Source organism: Loxodonta africana, chromosome 16 (genome assembly GCF_030014295.1).
Source record: "Loxodonta africana isolate mLoxAfr1 chromosome 16, mLoxAfr1.hap2, whole genome shotgun sequence".
Classification (NCBI taxonomy): Eukaryota; Metazoa; Chordata; class Mammalia; order Proboscidea; family Elephantidae; genus Loxodonta; species Loxodonta africana.
The window spans coordinates 40,438,147-40,461,784 of NC_087357.1; the positions used below are offsets into that span (position 1 = coordinate 40,438,147).

The following is a 23,638-nucleotide window of genomic DNA, read 5'->3' on the forward strand; positions in this document are numbered from 1 at the left end:
TGATGGACAGCTGGGTTTCCAGTTTTTTGCTGTTTCAGTCCTTCTTGTAGAGAATGTCTTTGGTGATACTAGTTTTTCATACTTGCGTGCATCTTCTATGAGTTAAATTTCTAAAGGATAGATACTGGATCAGACAGTATACATGTTTAAAAATTTGAGAGGTAATGTCAAATTACAAAAAACCCACCAAAAATGTCGTATCATTTATGTTCCCACTGTTGATATGAATGTCATATCCCCACAACCTACCGAATGCTGAATATTTTTACTGTTTAATCTTTGTTAGTCTGGTAGGTGAAAAATGGTATATATTGCACATGTATATATATTTTAAATTATTAAATAATTTAAACGTTATTATTAGTTCAATTAATATTAGTGAAGTTTTGCTTCCTTCCATATAGTTATTCATCATTTTAATCTTTTGTGAATTGCGTTGAGTTTCTACTTTCTCCTTGGGTATTTGTTTTTCATACTGTTTTGTGATAATCTTTACATTCATTGGAAACCCTGGTGGTGCAGTGGTTAAGTGCTACAGCTGCTAACCAAAAGGTCAGCAGTTCGAATCCACCAGAGGTCCTTGGAAACTCTATGGGGCGGTTCTACTCTGTCCTACAGGGTCGCTATGAGTCGGAATCGACTCGATGGCAATGGGTTTGGTTTTGGTTTTTTTACATTCATTAATTTCAATAAATATCTTCTATATGCCAGGCTCTAGCCTAGGTTCTGGGGATAAAAAGGTGAACAATAAAAACAAAACTGTGTGTGTTGGTGGAATTTACACTGTATAGTAATGATAGTAAAAAAGAAAAATTTTTTTTTTTTTTTTTAGTAATGATAGTAGCTCTTTGTTACATATGCTGCAAATTATGTACTTTTCTGTTTGTCACTCTGCCTTTTAATTTTATTTTTAAATTTTATTGTTTTAGATGAGAGTTACAGTGCAAATTAGCTTTTCATTCAAAAATTTATACACAAATTGTTTTGTGATGTGACACTGGTTGCAGGCCCCGCAATGTGTCAGCACTGTCCCCCTTTCCCTATCCCCCCTGAGTTCCCCACGTCCATTAGTCCAGTTTTCCAATCGCTTCCTGCATCTCCTCTTTGCTTTTGGGCAAGTGTTGCTCATTTGGCCTCAATTACTTGATTGAGCTAAGAAGCACGTTCCTTATGTGTGTTATTGTTTATCTTATAGGCCTATCTAATGTTTGGCTAAAAGATGAACTTCCGGAGTGGCTTCAGTTCTGAGTTAGCAGGGTGTCCGGGATCCATAGTTTTGGGGGTTCCTCCAGTCTCTGTCATACCAGTAGTTGGGGTCTTTTTTTGTCAATTTGAATTTTGTTCTACATTTTGTTCTCTATTGTGATCCCTGTCAGAGCAGTCAGTGGTGGTAGCCGGGCACCATTTAGTTCTTCTGGGCTCAGGCCGGTGGGGGGTGTGGTCCATTAGTCCTTTGGACTAATACGCCTTTTAATTTTGTATTATGGTCTTTTTTGCATTAGAGAAGCTTTATGCTTTAATCAGTTTTGTCATTTTTTTTTTTTAAATATGTGACTGAATTTTTGTCTTTATAGAAGCCTCAATTCTGATATTTATAGATTTTTTTCCCTTCCAGATGACTTGTAGTTTTAATTTTTATATTTAAATATTTGATCATCTGACATCTTTTGTGTACATATGGTATGAATGCAGATGTGATATATAGTTTTTGAAATCGATAGCCAATTATTCCAATACCATTTTCTTCTTTCTGTTGATTTTAAATGCTGCTTTTATTGTATACTAAAGTCCTACACACACAGAATTTTGTTTTAAACTCTTTTCTGTTCTCTTGATTCAGTTAGGTCTTTGCAAGTAATATACTGGTTTTTTAAAAAAAATTTAAAAATTTTGTGCTTTAGGTGAGAGTTTATAGCACAAGCTAGTATCGCATTCAAAAATTTATACACAGATTGTTTTGTGACATTGGTTGCAGTCCCCTCAATGTGTCAGCACTCTGCCCCTTTGCTTTTACACCCCGGGTTCCCCACGTCCATTTGTCCAGTTTTCCTGTTTCTTCCTGCCTTCTTGCCTTTGCCTCTGGGCAGGTTGTTGTCCATTTGGTCTCATATACTTGATTGAACCAAGAAAGAAGCACGTTCCTCCCATGTGTTACTGTTTATTTTATAGGCCTGTCTCATCTTTGGCTGAAAGGTAGACTTGAGGAGTGGCTTCAGTTCTGGGTTAGCAGGGTGTCCGGGGCCATAGTCTCAGAGGTTCCTCCAGTCTTTGCCAGACCAGTAGTCTGTTTTTTTTTTGTGTGTGTGAATTTGAGTTTTGTTCTGCATTTTTTCCCTGCTCTGTCTGGGACCCTCTATTGTTATCCCTGACAGTGCAGTAGGTGGTGGTAGCTGGGCAACATCTAGCTGTTCTGGATTCAGGCTGGTGGAGGCAGTGGTTCATGTGGTCCATTAGTCCTTTGGACTAATAATTTCCTCGGGTACTTGGTTTTCTTCGTTCTCCTTTGCTCCGGATGGTATGGGACCAATAGGTGTATTTTAGATGGCTGCTAGCAAGCTTTTAAGACCCCAGATGCTACTCACCAAAATAGGATGTAGAACATTTTCTTTATGAACTGTGTTTTGCCAGTTGACCTAGATGTCTCCGGAGACTATACTATTTTCATTATTGTAGCCTTGTATCTACAGTGTATTTGGGTATATGGTAGGATGATATTTATCAGAAGGGGGATAATTGATAAAAGATGAACCATTTCATTTTTTTTAAATATTCTTATTTTTATATACCTCAGATGGAATTTAGAATCAGTTTTTTACTCCCCCTTCCCAAAATAGTCTACACAGATAATTTGATTGGAATTGATTCAATGTATAGATTAGTTAGGAAAATTAAAATTTTTAGAGAATTGATGTTTTCTATTCAAGAACATCGTATATCTTGGTATTTGTTTAAAACCTCTTTTATGCTCTTAAGTCTAGTTTTTTTTTTTTTTTCATTTGGGTCCTAGATATTTTTACTAAATTTATTTTAGTCATATAGTTTTGGTTGTTAAGCTATTACTTTCTACTCTGTCTTATTTTCTGAATTCAAAGTCTTTCTTTGCCATCAAAACCCTTTCATTCCTTAAAACTGATAATTTTGGTTGAACCACTATAATTACAAATATTGGACTTAAGAGAAAATATTTAGTCTCTTTACTCAGAATTGTAGAATGACCAATCATAAGCCTTGAATGTGAAATTCAGCCATAGGGAAACTTTGACTTTAGTGATGTTAGAATCAGACCTACCATCTTTAATTTGGAGTTATTTTCTTTTGTGTGTGATATTTTATGAGCACATAGGATACCTATAAAATATTCAGTTTATCTTTCTGATACCTGAAATGACTTCAGGTTCATGCTTTATGTCTTTAGTTCTTCCTTGTTTTCGTTCAGTGCTTTAATTGCCGCTCTAATTTGGAATACTCAGCTTTCCTACAAATGTGCATATTGGAACATCAAAATAACACAAACCGGAAATTTTTCCAAAAATGTTGCTGTGACTACAGGAGGTCAGCGGTATGGTTTCCTCCAGGGAAAGTGCAGGATTTTAAATTCCATTTGTTCTTTGTGTTTGGATGTGAGAATGGCTAATGTAGCACATGGAACAGCGAGTCCCAGATTAGTTTCTGAGTTTTTTAAATGGCTTAAGTTAGTACACCCACTCTTCATTTATTCACATGGTTAGGTTCCAGTGACCAGGCTTTTGAAAATCAGCCTTATGCGAGAGTCGGAGTGTCTTTGGTGCCAGTATTTCTCCCCTGGTGTGTCTCAGGATTGGCATGGCACAGCGGGCTCTCCTTCCGCACCACCACGGAGCCTGTGGGGGTTGGGGATGTTGATGGTAGTCGGGGGTTGCCCACCGCTTCTGGAGTAGCTGGCTGTGCTCACCTGGCTGCGCTCTAGGCCTTTGCTTGGATCCCAGTGCCTTGCCTCTCCACCTTCCTGCTCTGCCATCACTGGAGATGGCCCTCGGTGGCCTATGGCTCCTGGACCTGTGGGCAGGTGAAGCCTGGCTACCTGGGCCCAGCGGAGGCTGAGGAGATGGCAGAGAGGACTCTTCTGAAGAACAGACTTTCAAGACTCCCAAGCCCTCGCCTGACTCTTGCGGCCCTGGCTCCCGCCACCTCCTTGCTCCCTGCCTCCCTCCCCGAAGCACCTCTTGACACCCTGTGCTTGCCTCGGGCCAACACGGGTAATACATTACCGCACTGCTCACAGCCTACACGGCCTTACTCCCTCTCACACATCTCGCTCTCCTCCCCTACATCTCGCTCTCCCCTCCTCGCCCCCCCACCCCCCTTCACCCCCCTGCCCCCCCGCCCCGGTCTGGCTCCTTGTTAACGCGCAAAATACTGAGATAGTAGATTTTTTACTATAGTTGTAAATGTGAAATGTGTCAATAAGTGAGGAGTAGTAGGTGTTGTTCTCACTGTGGTCCCTGAACTACCAGCATCAGCTGGGAATTTGTTAGAAATTATACTTCTTGGGCCTCACCCCAGACATCTACTGAATCGGAAACTCCTGGGATGGAGCCCAGCAATTTGTGTTTTAACAAGCCGTTTGGGTGATTCTATTAATGCTTAACAAATTGGGGAACCATTAACTTAAAGGAAAAAATAAGCTTTCTTCAAATTAATAGTGCTGGTCTTCATATAACTTTTTATTAAGAGCTTGAAGATTAGCACTGTTACCTGCAAGACTGAAGCTGATTTGTTAAATTAAAGCTTGTTCAGAAATACCTAATTTATATTCCATCCTCCTTTACTGCTTCAGACCTTTTCCTGGCCTGTCCCTCTTTGTAATCCTTTATGCCTAGTAGTATGTTTGCTCTTCCATGTACTCACTAGACTGCAAATAATGTTTTATATACGTAGCCAAATATTAGTGTCCTTTCGTAAATCAAATTACTGAATGTGTTTAGCACAAAGGTAATAGATTCTTGTGGAAAATGTGATAAAAGATGTTTCAGAGTCCTTGCGTGAATGAAGGGAAAGGCATGGTAAATGCTTGATCTTCTGGATAAAGTGTTCTAGGGCAGTGGAAATACTAAGTCATGTATTTCTGTTTTCTTTTTCAATATAAGATGTTAAAAACATTCTTGTGCCTAAGAATCAAGGAAGTAGAAGTGAAGAAAGACACAGAGGACATTAATAAACCAAAAAAGTTCATGACTTTCAAGGAAAAAAGAAAAACTCTATCAAGAATGCAGAGAAAGGTTTGATGTATTTCCTTTTTTAAGTATTCCCTTTGTTTGATTTGACCTTGGATTAAGACCATAGCATACACAGGCACAGGTTAAAATCAGAGTTAAACCATAAAATTTCATATCTATAGCAGTCGTGGGGCAAAAAGAAAGATCCCATAAGAAGGTGGCAACGCTTCCACAGCGAATGTCACATGAGAGAAAGAGTCTGTCCCTCAATCTGGGCCTCCAGCAGCTTAGCAACCATCATTTGCTGCTTAAAAAGTAGAAAATATTGATGTTTTATAGCATTTGTATAGAGTATCTGATTTCATGCATTGTATATAATTGTGATTGGGAAATATTTTTCATGATTAGCTTCTACATTATAGGTGATTTAACAATAAGAATTATTTTGGGGCTCAGCATGTTACTACTTCTGCCTCCGCCAACCTATTTAGAAAAATTTAAATTATAGAAAACTACAGAAAATAATATAGCATATCCTATGTATTCACTGTTCACAAAGAACAAATATTAATGGATTTACTTCAGTTTTTTGTTTTTTAAAAGAAACAAACTGTTGGTGATAAAGTTCGAATCTTCCTTGTTGCTCTTCCCATTCTTGTTTTTCTGCCTTCCTCCCAGAAGGCAGCCACCATCATAAATTTGATTTGTGTGTACTTCTTATCTGTGTTTTTCTACCTTTGCTTATATTTGTATTCATAGTATATATTTTATGTGATTTGTAATATTTACATAGTTTTTCTGAAGCTTGCTGTTTTCACTCAGTGGTATATATGCACACATTCTTTATCTTTTTTTTTCCTCCTTATCTTTTCAGTGGAAGAAGGCAGAAGAGAAACTAGAACGAGAGCTTCGGGAGGCAGAAGCTTCAGAGAGTACTGAGAAAAAACTTAAACTGGTAGGCAGTTTCACATTCTGTTATGCTTGTAAAATGTTTTGTTAAATGATTTTAACTGGAGATTTAGTGTTTCAGACTGTGTGGTTATATAATTTTGGTGTATTTCATGAAGTTTAAGATATGATTTGTTTTGATGTGCAGAAAACTATGATGTGGTCAGTGCTAGTTTTATGAAATAGCTTTTTTGTTAAAGCCTCAAAGATTGACTTTCAGGAGGGGTGGGAAGGGAAAAAGATTGAGCTTAGAAAGTCATAGTTATGCTAACTCATGAGAAAGTATATTAGGTTATACTGAAGTCATTTTTTCTGTTTCTCCTGCCAGCATACAGAGACTCTGAATATTGTGTTTGTAACCTACTTTAGAATATTGAAGAAGGCCCAGAAGTCACCCCTCCTGCCAGCAGTTCTAGAAGGACTTGCCAAGTAAGGGCTGTGTAGGTTGAAACCTTTTAGATTATTTCTAAATGGATAAGTAACCTCGGATTTCACTAACGATGACCCAGTGTGCTTCTCAGTTCCCATTCCTTTTGAAACTATTCATAACACTGTTTATTTGGTTTTCTCATTTCAAAACTTTTTTTTTTTTTTTTTTTAATCTCCGTCACTAGTTCCTTTCTTCTCTCTACAAAATTTCAGGTGCTCTGAAGGTTCATCTCTCAGCTCTTGTTCTTTTTACACTGTACTCAGTCATCTACTGTCGCCGTTTGAGGGATTCAGGCAGATGACTCTTAAGCCTGCCTTAGCCCTGCTCGCATGTTTCTCTCTTCCCATGTAATCTGTTCCTGCTTAGATCATTTGTTACGTTCTATAACACTTGTGAAATTGTTGGGGGAGGGAGCTGAGGCAGTGGTTGTCAGGATAACCAAACCACAAACCAAACCCGTTACCATTGAGTCGAATCTGACTCATAGCAACCCTACAGGACAGAGTAGAATGCCCCACAGAGTTTCCAAGGCTGTTATCTTTATGGAAGCAGACTGTCACATCTTTCTCCCACGGAGTGGCTGGTGGATTCGAACAGCTGCCCTTTCAGTTAGCAGCTGAGCGCTTTAACCACTGTGACATCAGGGCTCCTGGTTGTCGAGATAGCTTTCCACAATTATTTGAAGAGGTGTCCTGTAGAACAGTGCTATCCATTAGGATTATTATGTGAACCACATGTGTGTAATTAAAAATCTTGTATTATCTGCCTTAAGTAGAAGGGAATGGGTGAAATTAATTTTAATATATTTTATTGAACTCAGTTTATCACTTAAAATATTATTTTGACATGCAATCACTACCAAACATTATTAATGAGGTATTTTACGTTATTTTTTTATGTCTTAGAAAACAAGTGTATAGTTTGCACTTTGAGCATGTCTCAACTTGGAGTGGTCACACTTCCAGTGCCTAACAGCCATCGTGACTAGTGGCTGCCGCTATTAGTGCAGCGGTAGAAGCAGTAACCAGTTCAGTTTGTATTTCCACAGAAGCTAGAAATAGGATGAATGGCTACCAGATATAGGAAAGGCAAGTTTCTCTTCAACATGAATTTCTAAAGAACTAGAGCTATTTGATGAGATGCTTTTCTTGTAGGGTATTGTGATCCTTGTCATCGAAAGTGTTTAAGGAAAAAGGATAATTCCTACATTGGGTAGAGCCTGCTGTTTGATTTTTTTTAATGACCAATTCCTTTATTTAAAAAAAAAAATTAAAATGATACATGCTCATTTGAAAAATTATCGAATAATACAAAGGATATAAAATAAAATATTACAAGCCCCCCTCCCATCTACGTATATAGGTCTGTCTGACTGCCTTCTTTCACGCAAATGGAACCATGCTGTGTATACTGTTCTGTAACTTGTTTTTAGTTGCCCTGGGTATGGCCCTTGTGTCAGCAGGTTCTGCATCCATGGACTTAACCAACTGCAGATGGAAAATGTTTGATTAAAAAAAAAGTGCCAAAAAGCAAACCTTGAATTTTTTGTGTGCCAAGCACTACACTGAATCCACATGAGTGAAATGATGTGTAGGCGTACCCTGCTGTAGCCTCCCACCATTTCACAAATCCTTGGTCTCTCTCCGGCACTTGGTGTTTGAGCATCGTTCGCCTGGTGCTCTGTCATCATTGCTTATGCAATACAGTGTAATAGCTATTTACATAACATTTACATAAGTTATCTAGAGAGGATTTAAAATAACAGGAGGGTGTATGTAGGTTATATCCAAATTATATGCCATTTTACATAAGGGACTCAAGCATCCATGGATTTTGGTATCCGTGGGGGTCCTGGAAACAGCCTGCTTTGGATACTGAGGGATGACTGTATATAGATGTATATTTTTTTTAAGCTCATAATACTCCGTTTTATAGATATATAAGATTGTATTTGGCCAGTTCCCTATGCTGCACTGAAAATGTGTGTATGTATATCTTTATGCACTTATGGAAATGTATGACCAGGTCAAAGGTATGCTCATTTTAAATTCTGATAAATATTGCCAAATTGCTTCCCAAAAAGGGTTGTCCTTTCTTATTCTAAGATTTACGTAGTGTCAAAGGCTCTCAATTAATATCGAAGAGATATCCTGACTTTAAACTACTTCAGTACCTAATAGTTTATAGAGTGCTCTCACACTTAGTATCACATACAGTTTTTTTCTTCAGCCGTATCAGGTAGTCTCAGTTACTGACTACAAGATAGTCAAGTGACTTACCTAGAATCACATAGATAATTCATAGCAGACACTGATCTGGACAGGTCAGATCAAAAGGTCTATGATTCTTTTCGTTTTCTCTTCAAAGCTGTCACAGGGTCCGTATTCTCATAAATAGCAGAATATTCTCTTCTTTCCCTCTTCCTACCACGTGTTTTCCTAGAAGCTCCTTTTTGACTTAGAGCCCACTAGTTGGCTAATAAGCTTTCTGCAGGGTAGTTGTTTGCCCTTAGCAACTTCTTTGTCAGGGTAGAAGCATTTTTCTACTGAGTAGTGTTCACCCTTGGATGAATCGTCAAAACAGCCAGTCTGCATTAATGAAGAGTATCAGTAATCATCATCATTCCATCATAGCGAGCATTTTGAAATAAGGGATATTAAAAATACAATTTTAAAGTCAAGCTTAATATTTAGTGGCTTTGTTTCTGCTTTTGGGTTACCTGTTAACGAAGTTTTGTTTGATTTTAGGTTTGCCCACCTTATAAATGTGGAGTTTTTTGATGATTTGTTAGTAGTTCTCCATTCGCTGATTGAGTCTGGTGTAAGTAATTCTATTAATGAATTATTTTTTAAGATATAAATGGTAATTATGATTCTCAGTATCCTTTTTTTTTTCTTGCTCTCTCAAGGACCTAAGCTACCGAGAAAGTCTTCACTGTGTACAGACTGCTTTTCATATTCTTTCTGGCCAGGGTAAGATGTTTTCTTAATCAGGTTTTGTTTGCTTTAGCTTTGGAAGTTGTAACATACCCAACTGATGATGTTTGTTGTAATTTCAAAGGTGATGTTCTCAATATTGATCCAATGAAATTCTATACACATCTCTACAAAACACTGTTCAAGTTACATGCAGGTATGTTTGGTAGATAATGTGTCTTTAATAAATACTGATCTTATGGTAACGATTGTTGAGCAACATTGTGGATGTACTTAATGCCACTGAATTGTATAGTTAAAATGATTAAAATGGAAAATTTTGTATGTATTTTACTATAGTAAAATGAAAAATTTTAAATTATCTTTTAAGAATATGCTGTGACCAGTGTTATAGTCAATCAGAAATGAGAAATAAGAAGTGGTACATAAAATGCTGACCTGCCAGTGCCACCTGTCTATATTTAAGCTTATATAAAACTTGGCAAGGACTTTTGGAATTGACGGCAGGTGTGGTATATCTCCTTAACAGTACAGCACTGCCTCATTGGTTAGGGAAATGGTTTACCTTGAGTCTCCCTGGAATTCAAGTTGCATAATGAAAAAGTAATGAGAAGAATATCCCTGAAGTGTATACCTGCTGTTTTAGGTGCTACCAATGAAGGTGTCGAGATTGTACTCCAGTGCTTGGATGTTATGCTAACTAAGCGCAGAAAGCAGGTTTCTCAGCAGCGAGCCCTTGCCTTCATCAAGCGCCTTTCTACTCTTGCTCTTCATGTTCTTCCAAATGCAAGCATTGGTATTTTAGCGACAAACAGAACATTAATGCATGTAAGTAGTGATACAAGTGAATAGAAGGACTAAGTTCTTATAGTACGGTGGATTTCTTGTTTGTTCGATGCATTGTTTTTTTCCCCCAATTTACATTACTATTTTAAGTATCAAAGTAGGTGGGTAGTGCCTGGGGTCTTACAAGCTTCAAGCGGCCATCCAAGGCACAACAGTTGGTCTGTATGTGGCTGAAGCATCAGAGGAAGAGGTAGAGTCAAGAATAGGAGGAGGAAATGGAATGCTTGCCTTATTGTGTCCATTGCCCCCTTTGTCATAAGACCAGAAGAACTGGTTGGTGCCTGGCTACCATTACTGAATGTTTTGATCAAAGAGTCTATGGAAGGATCTTATCAAAAGGGAGTAAAGTGTAGAACAGAACTTCAAATTCTTATGGAATCCAGACTTCTGGAGCCATTGCGGCTGAATGAACCACCAAAACTGTCCTGAGTTGGGGTAATCTTTAAACCTTAAATCAAAAATATCCTCTGAAACCTTCTGTAAACCAAACAGTAGATTAGCTTATTTAGTTAAGAATGTTTGCCTTGAACATTGTGCTCTTTTGAAGAATTATCTATATGGAATCAAATTGACTTCAGCAACTAGAAAGGGCACATAGGAAGCTTAGGGGGCAGTAAGTTCATGTTAATGGGAGAAGAACAATTTGGAAAAGGAGGGCAAGATTGGTTGCACAACTTGAAGAATGTAGTCAATGTCACTGAAGTGTCCATGTAGAAACTGTTAAATTGGTGTATGTTTTACTGTGTATACTTTCAACAACAATTAAAAAAACAACAAAGTAATTCACACTTGCTACAAAATCAGGTAATAAAAGTACATTAAATTAAAAAAGGAAAGCATTCCACTCCTATTGACACTCCCCAGAGGTAACACTTCTATCATTTGGTGGTATCCTTTCAGCAGACATATTTTTATTCATATATAAACACATGAAATGCACACAGAAACCATGCAATGTTCTAATGGAAAGGGAATGATGCTATACATTATTCTGCAAGTGATCACCTACAGGTGGTGGCACATTTCCATTATCAGTACAAACATAACTACTGGATTCTTTTTAATGACTATGTAAAGGTTTATGTAGTTATTTGATTAACAAAACAATATGGTTCTTATTACGTGCCTACCACCGCTATAGATGCTCTACCAACTCACTGAGTTTTCGTAACAAGTCTGCGAGGGTGCTACTATTATTGTCCCCGTTTTACAGATGGGGAAACTGAGGTCCAGACAGGCTAAGTAACTTGCCTTGAGTGACACAGGTTGGAAGTGGCAGAGGTAGGGTTTAAATTTAGGCAGTCTGGCTTTTATGCTTCTCTGCATTTCTTTTTTTGATGGGTAGATAGTTTCTTATATTTAGCTATTACAAGTGATATTACAGTGAATAACCTTATCATGTCCTAATATAAACATGTCTGTAGAAAAGATTCCTAAAAGTGGGATTGCTGGGTAAAAAGAATATTTTACTTAGCAAGATAAAATGAGTTCTTTCAAAAACAAGCTAAGGCAAAAAATTTCTTTGGGTTTTTTGTTTTCTTATAAATTTAAATTGTTTTTATTAAAAATGTGACATTTTTGCAGACCTTCCCAAAAACCGATCTATTGCTTGACAATGAATCTCAGGGAAGTGGGGTCTTCCTCCCCGAGCTGGATGAGCCCGAGTACTGTAATGCTCAGAACACTGCTCTTTGGGAATTGCACGCACTCCGGGTAAGAGTGACCCTGTTTTTTATTGCTGTTGTTAGAGTAGTTAATATATTTGGCTCTGCGACTGCCTTTCCTAGAACTCCTGTTTTAATCTGCTGGGTTTTACTTTGCTCTTACTGTTCTTTGGAGTGTTGAAGTACGTTTTCTAAGGAAGCAGAAAATAATGACAGTTTAATGGGGCAAGGTTGTAGAAGATTTACTGAAGTCTTGCCTAATACCGTTCATGGTAGAGCAGGGTTTGTTATCAGGTATATATGGGATCTGATCCAAGGAGACTTAGATAGAGGCCCAGTTTCAAGGTGGTTTCACCTTGGACAGCATTAGAGTGAGATTAGTAGAAAATAGAAGGATCAGGAAACCTGTTGTAAACTAGCAATTCTTTTCACTCTGAAAGAGAAATTGCTTTTTGATTTTTCTTTTCATACAGTGAAAGCAAGACTAAGGACGGGTAAGTTGTTCATCGATCAGATTTATGTTGTATCCCCTGAGCAAAGATAATTTTTCTGTGTGTACGTAGGTTCTTATGAATTACATACACATACAGGGCTTTTAAAAATTTGTAATAATTAAAGAGCATCTTTGCCATAGCTCATATTTTGTAAAGTACTGACCGGTGCACACTGTGCTGTCCTGTTTCCTCTTCAGAGACATTACCATCCCGTAGTGCAGATTTTTGCAGCTCACCTGATCGCAGGAGCGCCTTCTGAAGGCTCCAGAGCTCTCAAACCAGGGTTAAGCCGAAGGTAGTATTTCGCATTGTTTTCTTATAAAACTACAAAATTCAGTTGATACCCATCTGTTTTATAAGGTAATTTGTTTTGAAAAGTAAAAGTGCTGGGCATGCATCTGGATTTGGTGTCATTTCTTATTCCTAAATTGCTCTCAAGAGGAAAGGTACTTACTATGATTTTGTTTGTTGGGTCATTGCTTAAATTTTTTTTTTTTTTTTTGCATTATGAAAAAAATTTATTTGTAACAGGAAAAGAGAATGCTACAGTGAATCCCTATATGCCCAATACTCAGGTTCAGCAGTTGGTCAAATAATACCATGTTTGCTTATAGGTTTTTTTTTTATGTGGAGGTCCATGAGTCCAACCAAAGTGAACTGCCTTTTTTTTTTTGTCTTTTTAATTGTTCAGCTAGGGCAAGGAAGGGAGAAACAGGAGATAGAGAGGACAAAGGTGCTTCAGGACACTGACCGTGGGGCAACACTATTGCGATTTCTCTCTTTGCTCCTTGCAGCCATCTCTGCTCAGTGCCTCCTGGCCTACCAGAAGCTCAGATGGGTATTTCCTGTGCCTGCCTTATGCTCTCCCAGATAGGAAAAATAGTCTTCTTAAAAGAAGTTTCTTTTTCTCCAAATTTTTATTTTCAAAATTTTCAAAAATACCAAAAAGTTGAAAAAATAGTAACAGTCCCTCCTCCCACAAAGTTAATGAGGAATTTCTTCAGTTAGACAGGAGAGAAAGTGGCACAGGAGACACCCATGTGCCCACCACTCAGAATGGACATTCTGTTGTTTGCTGCAGACCTTTTTCTTTGCAAGCCCACTGGTCTCTTTAATTCACGGGTCCCAGACAAGTCACCTGTAGCCCAGCAGACTGATTTTCTGGCCTCTTCAGAATTTGAACAAAAATTGAATTAGTTGCTATCTTTTAAATATTGGAAGGATTTATAAAAAATTTCATTTCCAGCTTTTCTTGAAATACTGGGAATCTGGCAACACTAGGCCTATATTTTAACTTGGCAACAGTCTGCTGCTGCCCCTGTAATGACACATGAACTCTGTGGTTCTCCATTCCTTTCGTTCTGGGCAGGAGAGAGAGATCTTTTTACCTTATTAATTAAATAATACAGGGCTGTTTATCTCTTTATTTCCTTTGTACTGCTTGCCTGTTACCCCTCTCCCAGCCTTGCTTTTTCTTAAAGGAAAAAACAGATTCTTTGTTACTTTTCTTTTTCTTGATCCCTTTCTGATATGTTTGCATCAGAGGTTTTGAATGTATGCCTCTTGTATGCCAGAAGTTTCCTTCTCTGGAGGAATGTTAGGATGAATGGATTTTTTGCAAAATCTTGAGAATGGAGACACTCGGTACTCACGGTGGTCTTCCCTAGAGCATGAAGCTTTAGGTATGAGCCTAAATCACAACCCTTGCCTGTTTCCTTTGGAGAACATGAACTAATCTGAAATTATTAAGGACTCATTCACATGTCACGGGTAGAGACATGTATTCTGTCCTAAAACTCCTCTCCTTACCCTTAATCCAGGCCCACTGCTGAAGGGTTGAGCTGTGTTCAGAGTCTATGGAGGATAACTCTGTGCTTTGCTCCTCTGCCCCCATAAGGTGGTCATATTACCCGTTGTGTTGGGATTTGATCATATAGAGCTTGAGATCTCCTGCTCAGCCTTCTTCCTGTGCTCCAGGCCGGTATTCTAAATGTACACCAGACCTGTATTGCCCCGTGTTGATATAAATGGGAATTTATGATTTATTTTAGGTGAGCGGGTTAATTGGTTTCAAAAGCAGAATTATGTTATACCTTAATATATGTGTTTAGAATCATGTGTCATCCTTTGTAGGTAATCTGTAATTATTTCCAAATCATACAGATATTGGTGGTTCTTGACATTTTTTATATTTGTGATTACAGAACTGCAGCTGAACTTTTTGAGACTCACAGCGTGGCCGCGATGACATTCAATCCTCCCGTTGAACCTCTGAATTCCAAAAGGAAGGTATGCAGTACTTTTTATTTTTTTCGAAAGAAGAAAAACTAATGTCTCTTAGAAACTAACTCTAATATGTTTAGTTATTTGTAGGTTTTTTTTCTTTCATATTTAGAAGTCGATGGTACCATGGCTTTGTGGGGTTGGAGTTCTGTAGAGACGATTATGAGACTATTTCATTAAATATCGGACGTGTCCCAGACCTGAATGAGCATCTGCTGTTACCTCTCACGTGTTGGTGTCAGCGGTTTCCACTTTTGGCTTTGCCTACAGCTTGGCATTCTCTTAAGGCATATGTGACTTTGGTTTGTTTAATTTTTATTGTGCTTTAAGGAAAGTTTACAAATCAAGTCAGTGTCTCGTACAAAAATTTATATACACCTTGCTATATACTCCTAATTGCTGTCTCTCTAATGAGACAGCCCACTCCTTCTTTCTACTCTCTCTTTTTGTGTCTATTCCGCCAGCTTCTGGCCCCCTCTGCCCTCTCATCTCCCCTCCAGACAGGAGATGCCAACCAAGTCTCAAGTGTCTGCCTGATCCAAGAAGCTCATTCTTCACCAGCATCTTTTTCTATCCCATCGTCCAGTCCAATCTCTGTCTGAAGAGTTGGCTTTGAGAATGGTTCCTGCCTTGGGTTAACAGAAGGTCAGGGGGCCATGACCCTGGGGTCCTTCTAGTCTTAGTCAAACCATTAAGTCTGATCTTTTTAAGAGAATTTGGGGTCTGCATCCCACTGGTATATGTAACTTTGAATTTATCTTTTAATATTTTTCCAGGATAAGGTTTTACAAGGGGATTCATTTTTGAATGAAGATTTAAATCAGCTAATCAAAAGACATTGCAATGAAGTTGCTACTCAGATTCCTCTGGATTTCACGAAATATTTGGAACCATCGCTACGATAGTGAAAGAATGAACAGTCTGTGGATTTTTTTTGCTTATTTATGTGTTTGTGCAGGTACACATAAAGCTAAGGACCTTTTCTTTTTATACAAGAGAAACTTTCTAAGAACAAATAACAGAAGAGGAAGAGTTACTCTGTGTGGCACCGGTTTCTGCCCTAATTCTGTAAATGTCATTTCATTAATTGAAAGCCTTTTTTCCTCAAGTTTTTTGAAATTTCTTTCTTAATGACGCTGCCTTTTAAAAACTACATATTATTTTTTTGGACTGAATCTTGTCGAAATGCATTTGCTGGGTTAAAATCAAGGTACAGAAAAACCAAGACCATGAGGGTGCTTTTTACTATTCAGCTACTTTTTATAACCAAATCTTTTCTTGTAACACCATAGATGGAAACAGGAAACATTTTAAATTTGAGTGAACGTATTTTTATGAAGATTTTTGCAAAAGGAGAAAATAGCTTGAAATTCGACCCCAGGTTCATTGGTTCTTGCTGGATGAGGGTTTGTTATGGCTACGTTCAAAGAAAGTCTGAGTGTGATTCGAGTTTCTTTGAAGTTCTTTGCATTTTCTGACACGCTTTGGAGGGTGACAGGGAGGGATTGCTCCAGGCTGGAAAAACCAAATGTGCGACTTTTCTGTTTTAGGGACAAAAGGTAACCAGTGGGGGGCTCTTTCTCTCCTTTTTTTGAGGGGGGAGGTAAAATGCCTATTATTATGAATATAATTATAAAGCAGCATTTTATATAACAGCTATTCCTGTATTCTAGGAATGGTCTGTGAAGTAAGTGTTTTGATGACCTGGTTATAAACTTTCTCTACTGTGAGCAGTTGAACAAAGTATCTACTTTCTTTGCTTCTTATTCTTGGGATGTGAGAAATTTTTTTTAAAAATGCACAACAGCCCAACTAAATTGATCTCTTGTTGTTTCAGAGCCATAGAGTCTGGACTTTAGACCCTCCCTGCCTTTTTTCTGATGAAATGAAATAGAACATTCCTTTACTGTTCCAGCAAAGTTAGGGATATCAGCTTAACAGTTCATGTTAATCTTCTAGCGTATTTTTATATGTGATTTTAAAAAGTGTTTCTGAGGTCAGATATTTTTACTCTTGATTATTTGTCACCTTGAAGATTAAGGTGCACCTGATCCAAGCCATAGTGTTTTCAGTCGCCTCATATGCATGTGAAAGCTGGACAATGAATAAGGAAGACTGAAGATTTGATGCCTTTGAATTACGGTGTCGGCGAAGAATATTGAATATACCGTGGACGGCCAGAAGAATGAACAAATCTGTCTTGGAAGTAATACAGCCAGAATGCTCCTCAGAAGCGAGGATGGCAAGACTTCATCTTACATATTTTGGGCATGCTATCAGGAGGGATCCGTGCCTGGAGAAAGACATCATGCTTGGTAAAGCAGAGGGTCAGTGAAAAAGAGGAAGACCCTCAACAAGATGGAGCAACACAGTGGCTGCAACAACGGGCTCAAGAATAACAATTGTGAGGATGGCGCAGGACCAGGCAGTGTTTCATTCTGTTGTACTTAGGGTCGCTATGAGTTGGAAACTGACTAGATGACACCTAAAAACAAATTTGAGTAATGAGAATGTATGATTCAGTATATAAATATTTGCTATGAAGCTACCTTTCAGATATAAAGCGGAGTCTAGGGGTGTTACCAGCACATGTCACAAATCGTTTATTTTCCATACATATACAAATACATTTATGTATCAGTTCGGCAGGAGAAACTGCAGTCCAGGTGAAAACTCAGTTTTAAAATGGAAATACACCAGCTATTTCAGGCTTGTATTATGCTTTTAACTTTCTTGCTATACATGTAGAGAATCATAGTGAAACCATAAGTAATACGTGTAGTATTAATTTGAATATCTTTTTTTATATGAATTTGAGGATGAAATATATTTGTGAATCAGTTTCTACAACCATATAATATTGATGAGTTTCATTTTCAGAATAATGTAATCATTAATGATAACACACACACACCTCGAGGCTCTCCTAAGCTAGAGCCTTAATTTTTATTTTAAATAAATATTGCGCACCTACTGTGTGCTTAGCACTGTGCTAGGCACTTAAACGTTGGGTAGGGTAATAATGGGTATAAGACATAGTCTTCTGTGATTTTTCATGCTGAGTTAAATCATTTACACAAAACTTTAAAAATATAAGACTCAGTGTACGAATGAATTGTTCCAAAGTTCAGGGGCCTGTGACATCTGAAATAGGGTATATTTTAGAGGCCTGCTTGGTGGCAGGCTTAAGCATAATTTTAGACCTAAGAGAAGCCAAACCAAACCCACTGCCGTTGAGTCGATTCCGACTCAATAGTGACCCTATAGGACAGAGTAGAATTGCCCCATATGGTTTCCAAGGAGCGGCTGAGATGAATAAAAATAGCTTGGTAATCGTGGAGATTCAGGTGTTATGTTATAATCTTTACTCCTCATCCAAAGTTTGCTTTTAGGAAGTTGATAGAAATAAGGCAGAGAACACATAAATTGTGCACAATATACTGTATGATGGGAAGTGTTGACCCAAGTATGGACCAAAGAGAACAGCCAGGAACATCCCCCTCCTCTTTAGTGGCATAGGAGCATAGTTGGGGACCTCTGTTTTAAAGCCAGCTCAGTTTTATTGGCCTAGTAAGCAAGCCTTGATTGCCTTTAAGAATTGGTCGCTATGAGCTGGAATTGACTCAACAGCAATTGGCTTTAGTTTTTTAAGTTTTAGGTGTCTGGAAGGAGCTCTAGTGGCGCAGTTGTTAAAGTGATCGACTGCTAACCGAAAGGTTGGCAGTTCAAAACCACCAGCGGCTCCATGGGAGAAAGATATGGAAGTCTGCTTCTGTAGAGATTTACAGCCTCGGAAACCCTATAAGGTTGTTATGAGTCGGAATTGACTTGATGGCAGTGGGCTTGGTTTGGTTTTAGGAGTCTGGAGCCCTGCTGGCACAGTGGTTAAGAGCTCGACTGCTAATCAGAGGGCCAGTAGTTTGAATCCACCAGCCGCTCCTTGGAAACCCTATGGGGTAGTTCTACTCTGTCTTGTAGGGTTGCTGTGAGTTGGAATTGACTCAGCGGCAGTGAGTCTGGTTTGTCTGGTTTGGTGGTTAGGTCTCTGGGTAGCAGAGAAGAGATCTACAGAAATATTGGAAGGGGAGAAAACAGAGTCAGGGGAAGATGTGATTAAAAAAAAAGAAACTGGTACATATGGTAGGAGAGGCCCTCTTTCATTAATGAGCCTCCAGTATCTTCAAAGCCATGGAGATAGGCCTTCGTATGAAAGCAAGTTTGGTTAAAACAAGGCACTTGTAACTTTTGTTGAATCTAGGCTACCCCATATTTACCCTCAACTGGGGGATTTATGAACAACTTTTACTTTCTAAGGATGACATGAAAAGAGGCATTACCTCAAGAAGCACTTTTTGCCCAGATAGTATCATTACTTCATGCAGATTTATCCCAAAGTTAGTTAACCCAATTTCCTAACATCCTTCTATAATTTTATATTATCTTGCAAAACAACCAATTCAAGCATCACACATCACATTGGATTCTTTAATGCTTTCTTGCCAGCTGTAGTTTTAGAAGTTGACACTACCTGACAGAGGGATACAGCTTGTGCCCCTCTTTTGCTTTTAGTGAAGCTCTTTAAAATATTTTTCTGGGAAATCCTTTAATGAGCCCAGTTTGCATATTTAAACTCTTCTCCATATTAACTTTACTGATAAGAGTTAACTACTCAGATTTTTAGTAGCGTGAGAAGTATAAATGTAGTGGGTATAGTCCTGGTAGTGGGTATAGTCCAGATGTATAACAAAGGACAGTATCTTATTTGCTGTGTTATAGAGGCATAATTCAGATAAGCAGTAAATAAAAATATTCTTGGCAAATGCCAGGTTGTATGGGTCAGTTGTATTGTATGGTAGACTTTGCACTTTTGAGCAATGTGTCCTTCCTAAAATCTCAAAGACTCAAATACAATAGAGTACATTTTTTCACCTTGAAATGTGATGATCAAGTTGGGCAGCAACACAGGCAATAGGCTGGGTTTACTCACCTGTTAACCTAGTCTCACGGTAAATTTCAGATTTGTGCTGCAGCCAGATCAACAGCTCTGGGGACGGAGTTTAGTCAACGCCAAATAATAAACCTGAAAGACCAGTCTTGCTTTTCATCTCATTACTTTGCATGGTGTTCATTTTGACTAGCCAAATTAGACCAGTATCTCAGCCTTCAACACATGGTAAGCCAAACCACAGAAATAAATACCCATTAGTCTATAAACCAAACCCAGTGCCATCGAGTCGATTCCGACTCATAGCGACCCTATAGGACAGAGTAGAACCGCCCCACAGAGTTTCTGAGGAGCGCCTGGTGGAATTGAACCGCCGACCCTTTCGTTAGCAGCCACAGCACTTAATCACTATGCCACCAGGATTTCCTGTTAGTCTATAGAGACTTGATGAAGTGTTGCCAAAATATTTTTAAAAATGGTTTACCATTGTGCATTTGTTATAGACTATTTGATTTAAAAAGGAATCTTTAGTGCTGTATAAGCTGTATCACACTAGTAGTCTGAATTCTGCCCACCAGCAAATGAAGTACTAGCATTGAGGCTTTGGGTCACTGAGAACTTTAAATGACATGAGAGCTGTGTGGTGTATTTTTAACACTTCTGTTTTTAGAACATGGAAAGGCCATGAGGATTGGTAAAAAAAAAAAAAACAAAAACTTCTCAAAGTGAAGGTTAGGATTTTTAGTGTGTTTTGTACTTTGAAGAAAAATGCCTTAAATTTTAATGATATCAATAGGAAGATAAAAGTTTGGATTTTACTTTATAGGAACACAGATGTTTCATTTTAAAAAGCCATAATTTGCTTCATGCCGAGAATAAGAAGAATCCTTTACACTTATTTGGTAGTTTAATACAGCAAGATTTAAAAAATAATTTACATTAGATGGCAAGTACAACTTGGATCAACAACTCTTCAGCTAATCAGAAATAAAGATGAAGCTTTTTGTACATAAAATGCTGGCCCATTTCAGATGTTAAGAGCACACATTTTCTTTTTAGAAGATTTGTCTTCAAACGGTGAGATAAAACCACTCATGCTTCTAATCCATAAGCTATGTCAAGAAAGCTATGTATAATAAATATATATAAGGACAGTGTCAGTACAAACCTTGCTTCAATAAAATAAATAAATTTAAACACAAACTCTACTTTTGCTTAAAAAAATGGTTAAGCTCCTTGTTAAGACGTCATAACTCAGTAGATATTGTACATCATTCTAAATTCATTTTGTGAAAACCAAAAACAGAATAATCTGTGAATATATAAGCAATAAACTTAAAAAAAAATTCTATAATTGAAATTTTAAAGGACAGTGCACTGTGGCACACCAAATGGATACTAAATTCCATTTTAATGAGTCTTAGGTTATAGGACATATTTACATTTGCAATGCCCAAAATCTTCCAATTATCAGCCATAAAATGTGTGGCCAAAAAGCTTTCTTGTTTTCAGACCACTGTGCTCTAGGTTAGGGATGGGCAAACTATGGCCCTCAGGCCAAATCCACCCTGCCATCTGTTTTTGTATGGCCCTTGAGCTAAGAATAGTTTTTATAGTTTTAAATGGTTGAAAATCAAGAATATTTGTGACACATGAAAACTATGTGAAATTCAAATTTCAGTGTCTGTAAGGTTTTGTTGTAACAGCCATGTGCATTCACATACATATTGTATATGGCTGCTTTTGCAGAGTTGAATAGTTGAGAAGAGCATATGGTCCCCAAAACCTAAATATTAACTCTCTGGCCCTTTACAGATAAAATTTGCTGACCCTTGTTCTAAATTATTGTAAGCTCAGCAATGGTTTTTCTCACTGTTGGCATTTGTAAAGTGGCAGCCTCTTGGGCTTCTTTGATGTCATTCGTTAGTAAATTGATTGGTAGCTAGCCCTGTGCCATTCTGCTTATCCACAACATGGACCTCACATCATCTGTGAAGGCTTCAGTTCAGAAAGCATCGGTTTCCAGTTTGAAGTCTAATGAAAATAAGGAAGTCTATTTCCACCATGTTCTTTCTTGACTTTAACTTCTTGCCAAAAGATTTTCACCTGTAATGTACACATACGCTTGTTAGTATATTTAAAATAAAGAACAGAGACATTTACAGTGTAGCAAGGGTTCCAGGTAATTCAACCAACAGAAACCCACGGCTCTGGTGGATGGACTTGGGGCGAAGCTTTCTATTTCCTGTGAACTCATGAGGTTAGAACATGATGTTCCTAGGAGCTACAACATTAGGCCATTTCTGCCCTGGAACACTGCATTCTTTAGAAAGTTCTATTAGATTTTTTTAATATGACATTAAACTATTCAACTTTAAGGAAGAATTCTTTAAACTGTATATTCAAACACGAGTAAGGTAAATACTAACTTAGAAAATTTTAGACTTTTACTAAGGGGTAACCTTGAAACTTTAGAAGTAATCATTTTAGAACAAATACATGAAATACGTCACCCAGAAAGCAGTAAAAATACTAGTTTTCTTAAGAGCATATACAGAAAGGCCCTTTTTCACAAAGTGCACTTTCTTGGAAACACCATTGTAAAGGAGATAACACCATAGACTCAATTCTGACTCACTGCAACCCCATAGGACAAAGTAGAACTGCCCTGTAGGGTTTCCAAGACTAATCTTCAGGGAAGCTGACTGCCACATCTTTCTCCTGTGGAGCGGCTGGTGGATTTGAACTGCTGACCTTTTGGTTAGCAGCTGAGTGCTTAACCACTGTGCCACCAGGACCCCTTTGTAAAGGAGGTATGAGGTATGTATTTTCCCGTATATACACCGATGCCTATTTTTAAAGAGAAGGCTCTTCAAACAAAGCTGTGAGGCAACTGAATGATTCTCAATGTCTGCTTGCTACAGGAAAACTGAATCCAAAGACCATCAAAATCACCACTACCCTTCCCAACTCGCCTAAAATATATAAGAAATTAGTGATGTTCATTATAGCAAGTGTGTTCTTTTTAAATCAAATTTCTAATGGAGCTGTGTTTTTAAGAACTTAATGTAATCTTGTACCACACTGAGGGCTCCTTACATGTAGAGCAGTAACCGTAGTGTAATTTCATTGTTTGTATCATGTTGTTGTTAGGTACCCTTCAGTTGATTTAGACTTAGAGCGACCTCCTGTGACAGAGGGTTTCCTAGGCTGTGTAATCTTTACAGAAGCAAATTGCCGTCCATGTCTTTCTCCTGTGGAGCTGCTGGGTGTGTTCCAACCACCAACCTTTCAGTTAGCAGCTAAGCACGTGACCATTGTGGCTCCGGGGCTCCTTTAATATTGTAAAAACCCATTGCCATCCGAGTCGATTCCAATTCATGGCGACCCGATACGACAGAGTATATCTGCCCCATAGGGTTTGCAAAGAGTAGCTGGTAGGTTCGGACTGCTGACCTTTTGGTTAGCAGCCAAGCCCTTAAGCACTGCACCACCAGGGCTCCTTTTTATATCATTACAGAGGTTATAATATGGAGATGTGCATAACATTATCACACCTATGATTTATCTGATGCTAGGTTCTTGATATGGAATGCAATATTTAAAATTTTGATCAGTATTTTCATGGCATGCTTATAGACCTACTACCATGGGGAGTCAACTCTATAAACTGGAGAGGCTCAACACTGGTGGCTGGTTCTATGGCTCACATGGCTTTTGGAGGAAGTACTGACTGTCTCAGTAACACTGGGACAGAAAAGAAGGTTAGTCTGGGATACCAGATGTATTTCAACAGAAAATGGGTGCTGAACCCTCTCAGAGTCTGGTACAGCCCAGAGCGTCACTATTCTGTGGAGACTTACAATTATCTGATGCTATGTGATGTGAACTGCTGCC

At 38.2% G+C, this 23,638-nt stretch overlaps 1 protein-coding gene across 1 annotated transcript in view; it reads left to right on the forward strand.

Annotated features, from left to right (window-relative positions):
• The window catches only part of NOC3L (NOC3 like DNA replication regulator), a 37,267-nt gene extending 16,801 nt beyond the window's left edge, over nucleotides 1-20,466 (forward strand). Inside the window, exons 11-21 of the mRNA XM_003409002.4 lie at nucleotides 5,127-5,258; nucleotides 6,070-6,150; nucleotides 6,472-6,572; nucleotides 9,321-9,393; nucleotides 9,482-9,545; nucleotides 9,634-9,705; nucleotides 10,156-10,337; nucleotides 11,940-12,068; nucleotides 12,711-12,808; nucleotides 14,718-14,802; nucleotides 15,573-20,466. Coding sequence (XP_003409050.1) covers nucleotides 5,127-5,258; nucleotides 6,070-6,150; nucleotides 6,472-6,572; nucleotides 9,321-9,393; nucleotides 9,482-9,545; nucleotides 9,634-9,705; nucleotides 10,156-10,337; nucleotides 11,940-12,068; nucleotides 12,711-12,808; nucleotides 14,718-14,802; nucleotides 15,573-15,701 — 1,146 coding nt within the window. The 3' untranslated portion in view covers nucleotides 15,702-20,466. The remainder of the gene's footprint in view (nucleotides 1-5,126; nucleotides 5,259-6,069; nucleotides 6,151-6,471; nucleotides 6,573-9,320; nucleotides 9,394-9,481; nucleotides 9,546-9,633; nucleotides 9,706-10,155; nucleotides 10,338-11,939; nucleotides 12,069-12,710; nucleotides 12,809-14,717; nucleotides 14,803-15,572) is intronic.
• The last annotated feature ends 3,172 nt before the right edge of the window (nucleotides 20,467-23,638 follow it).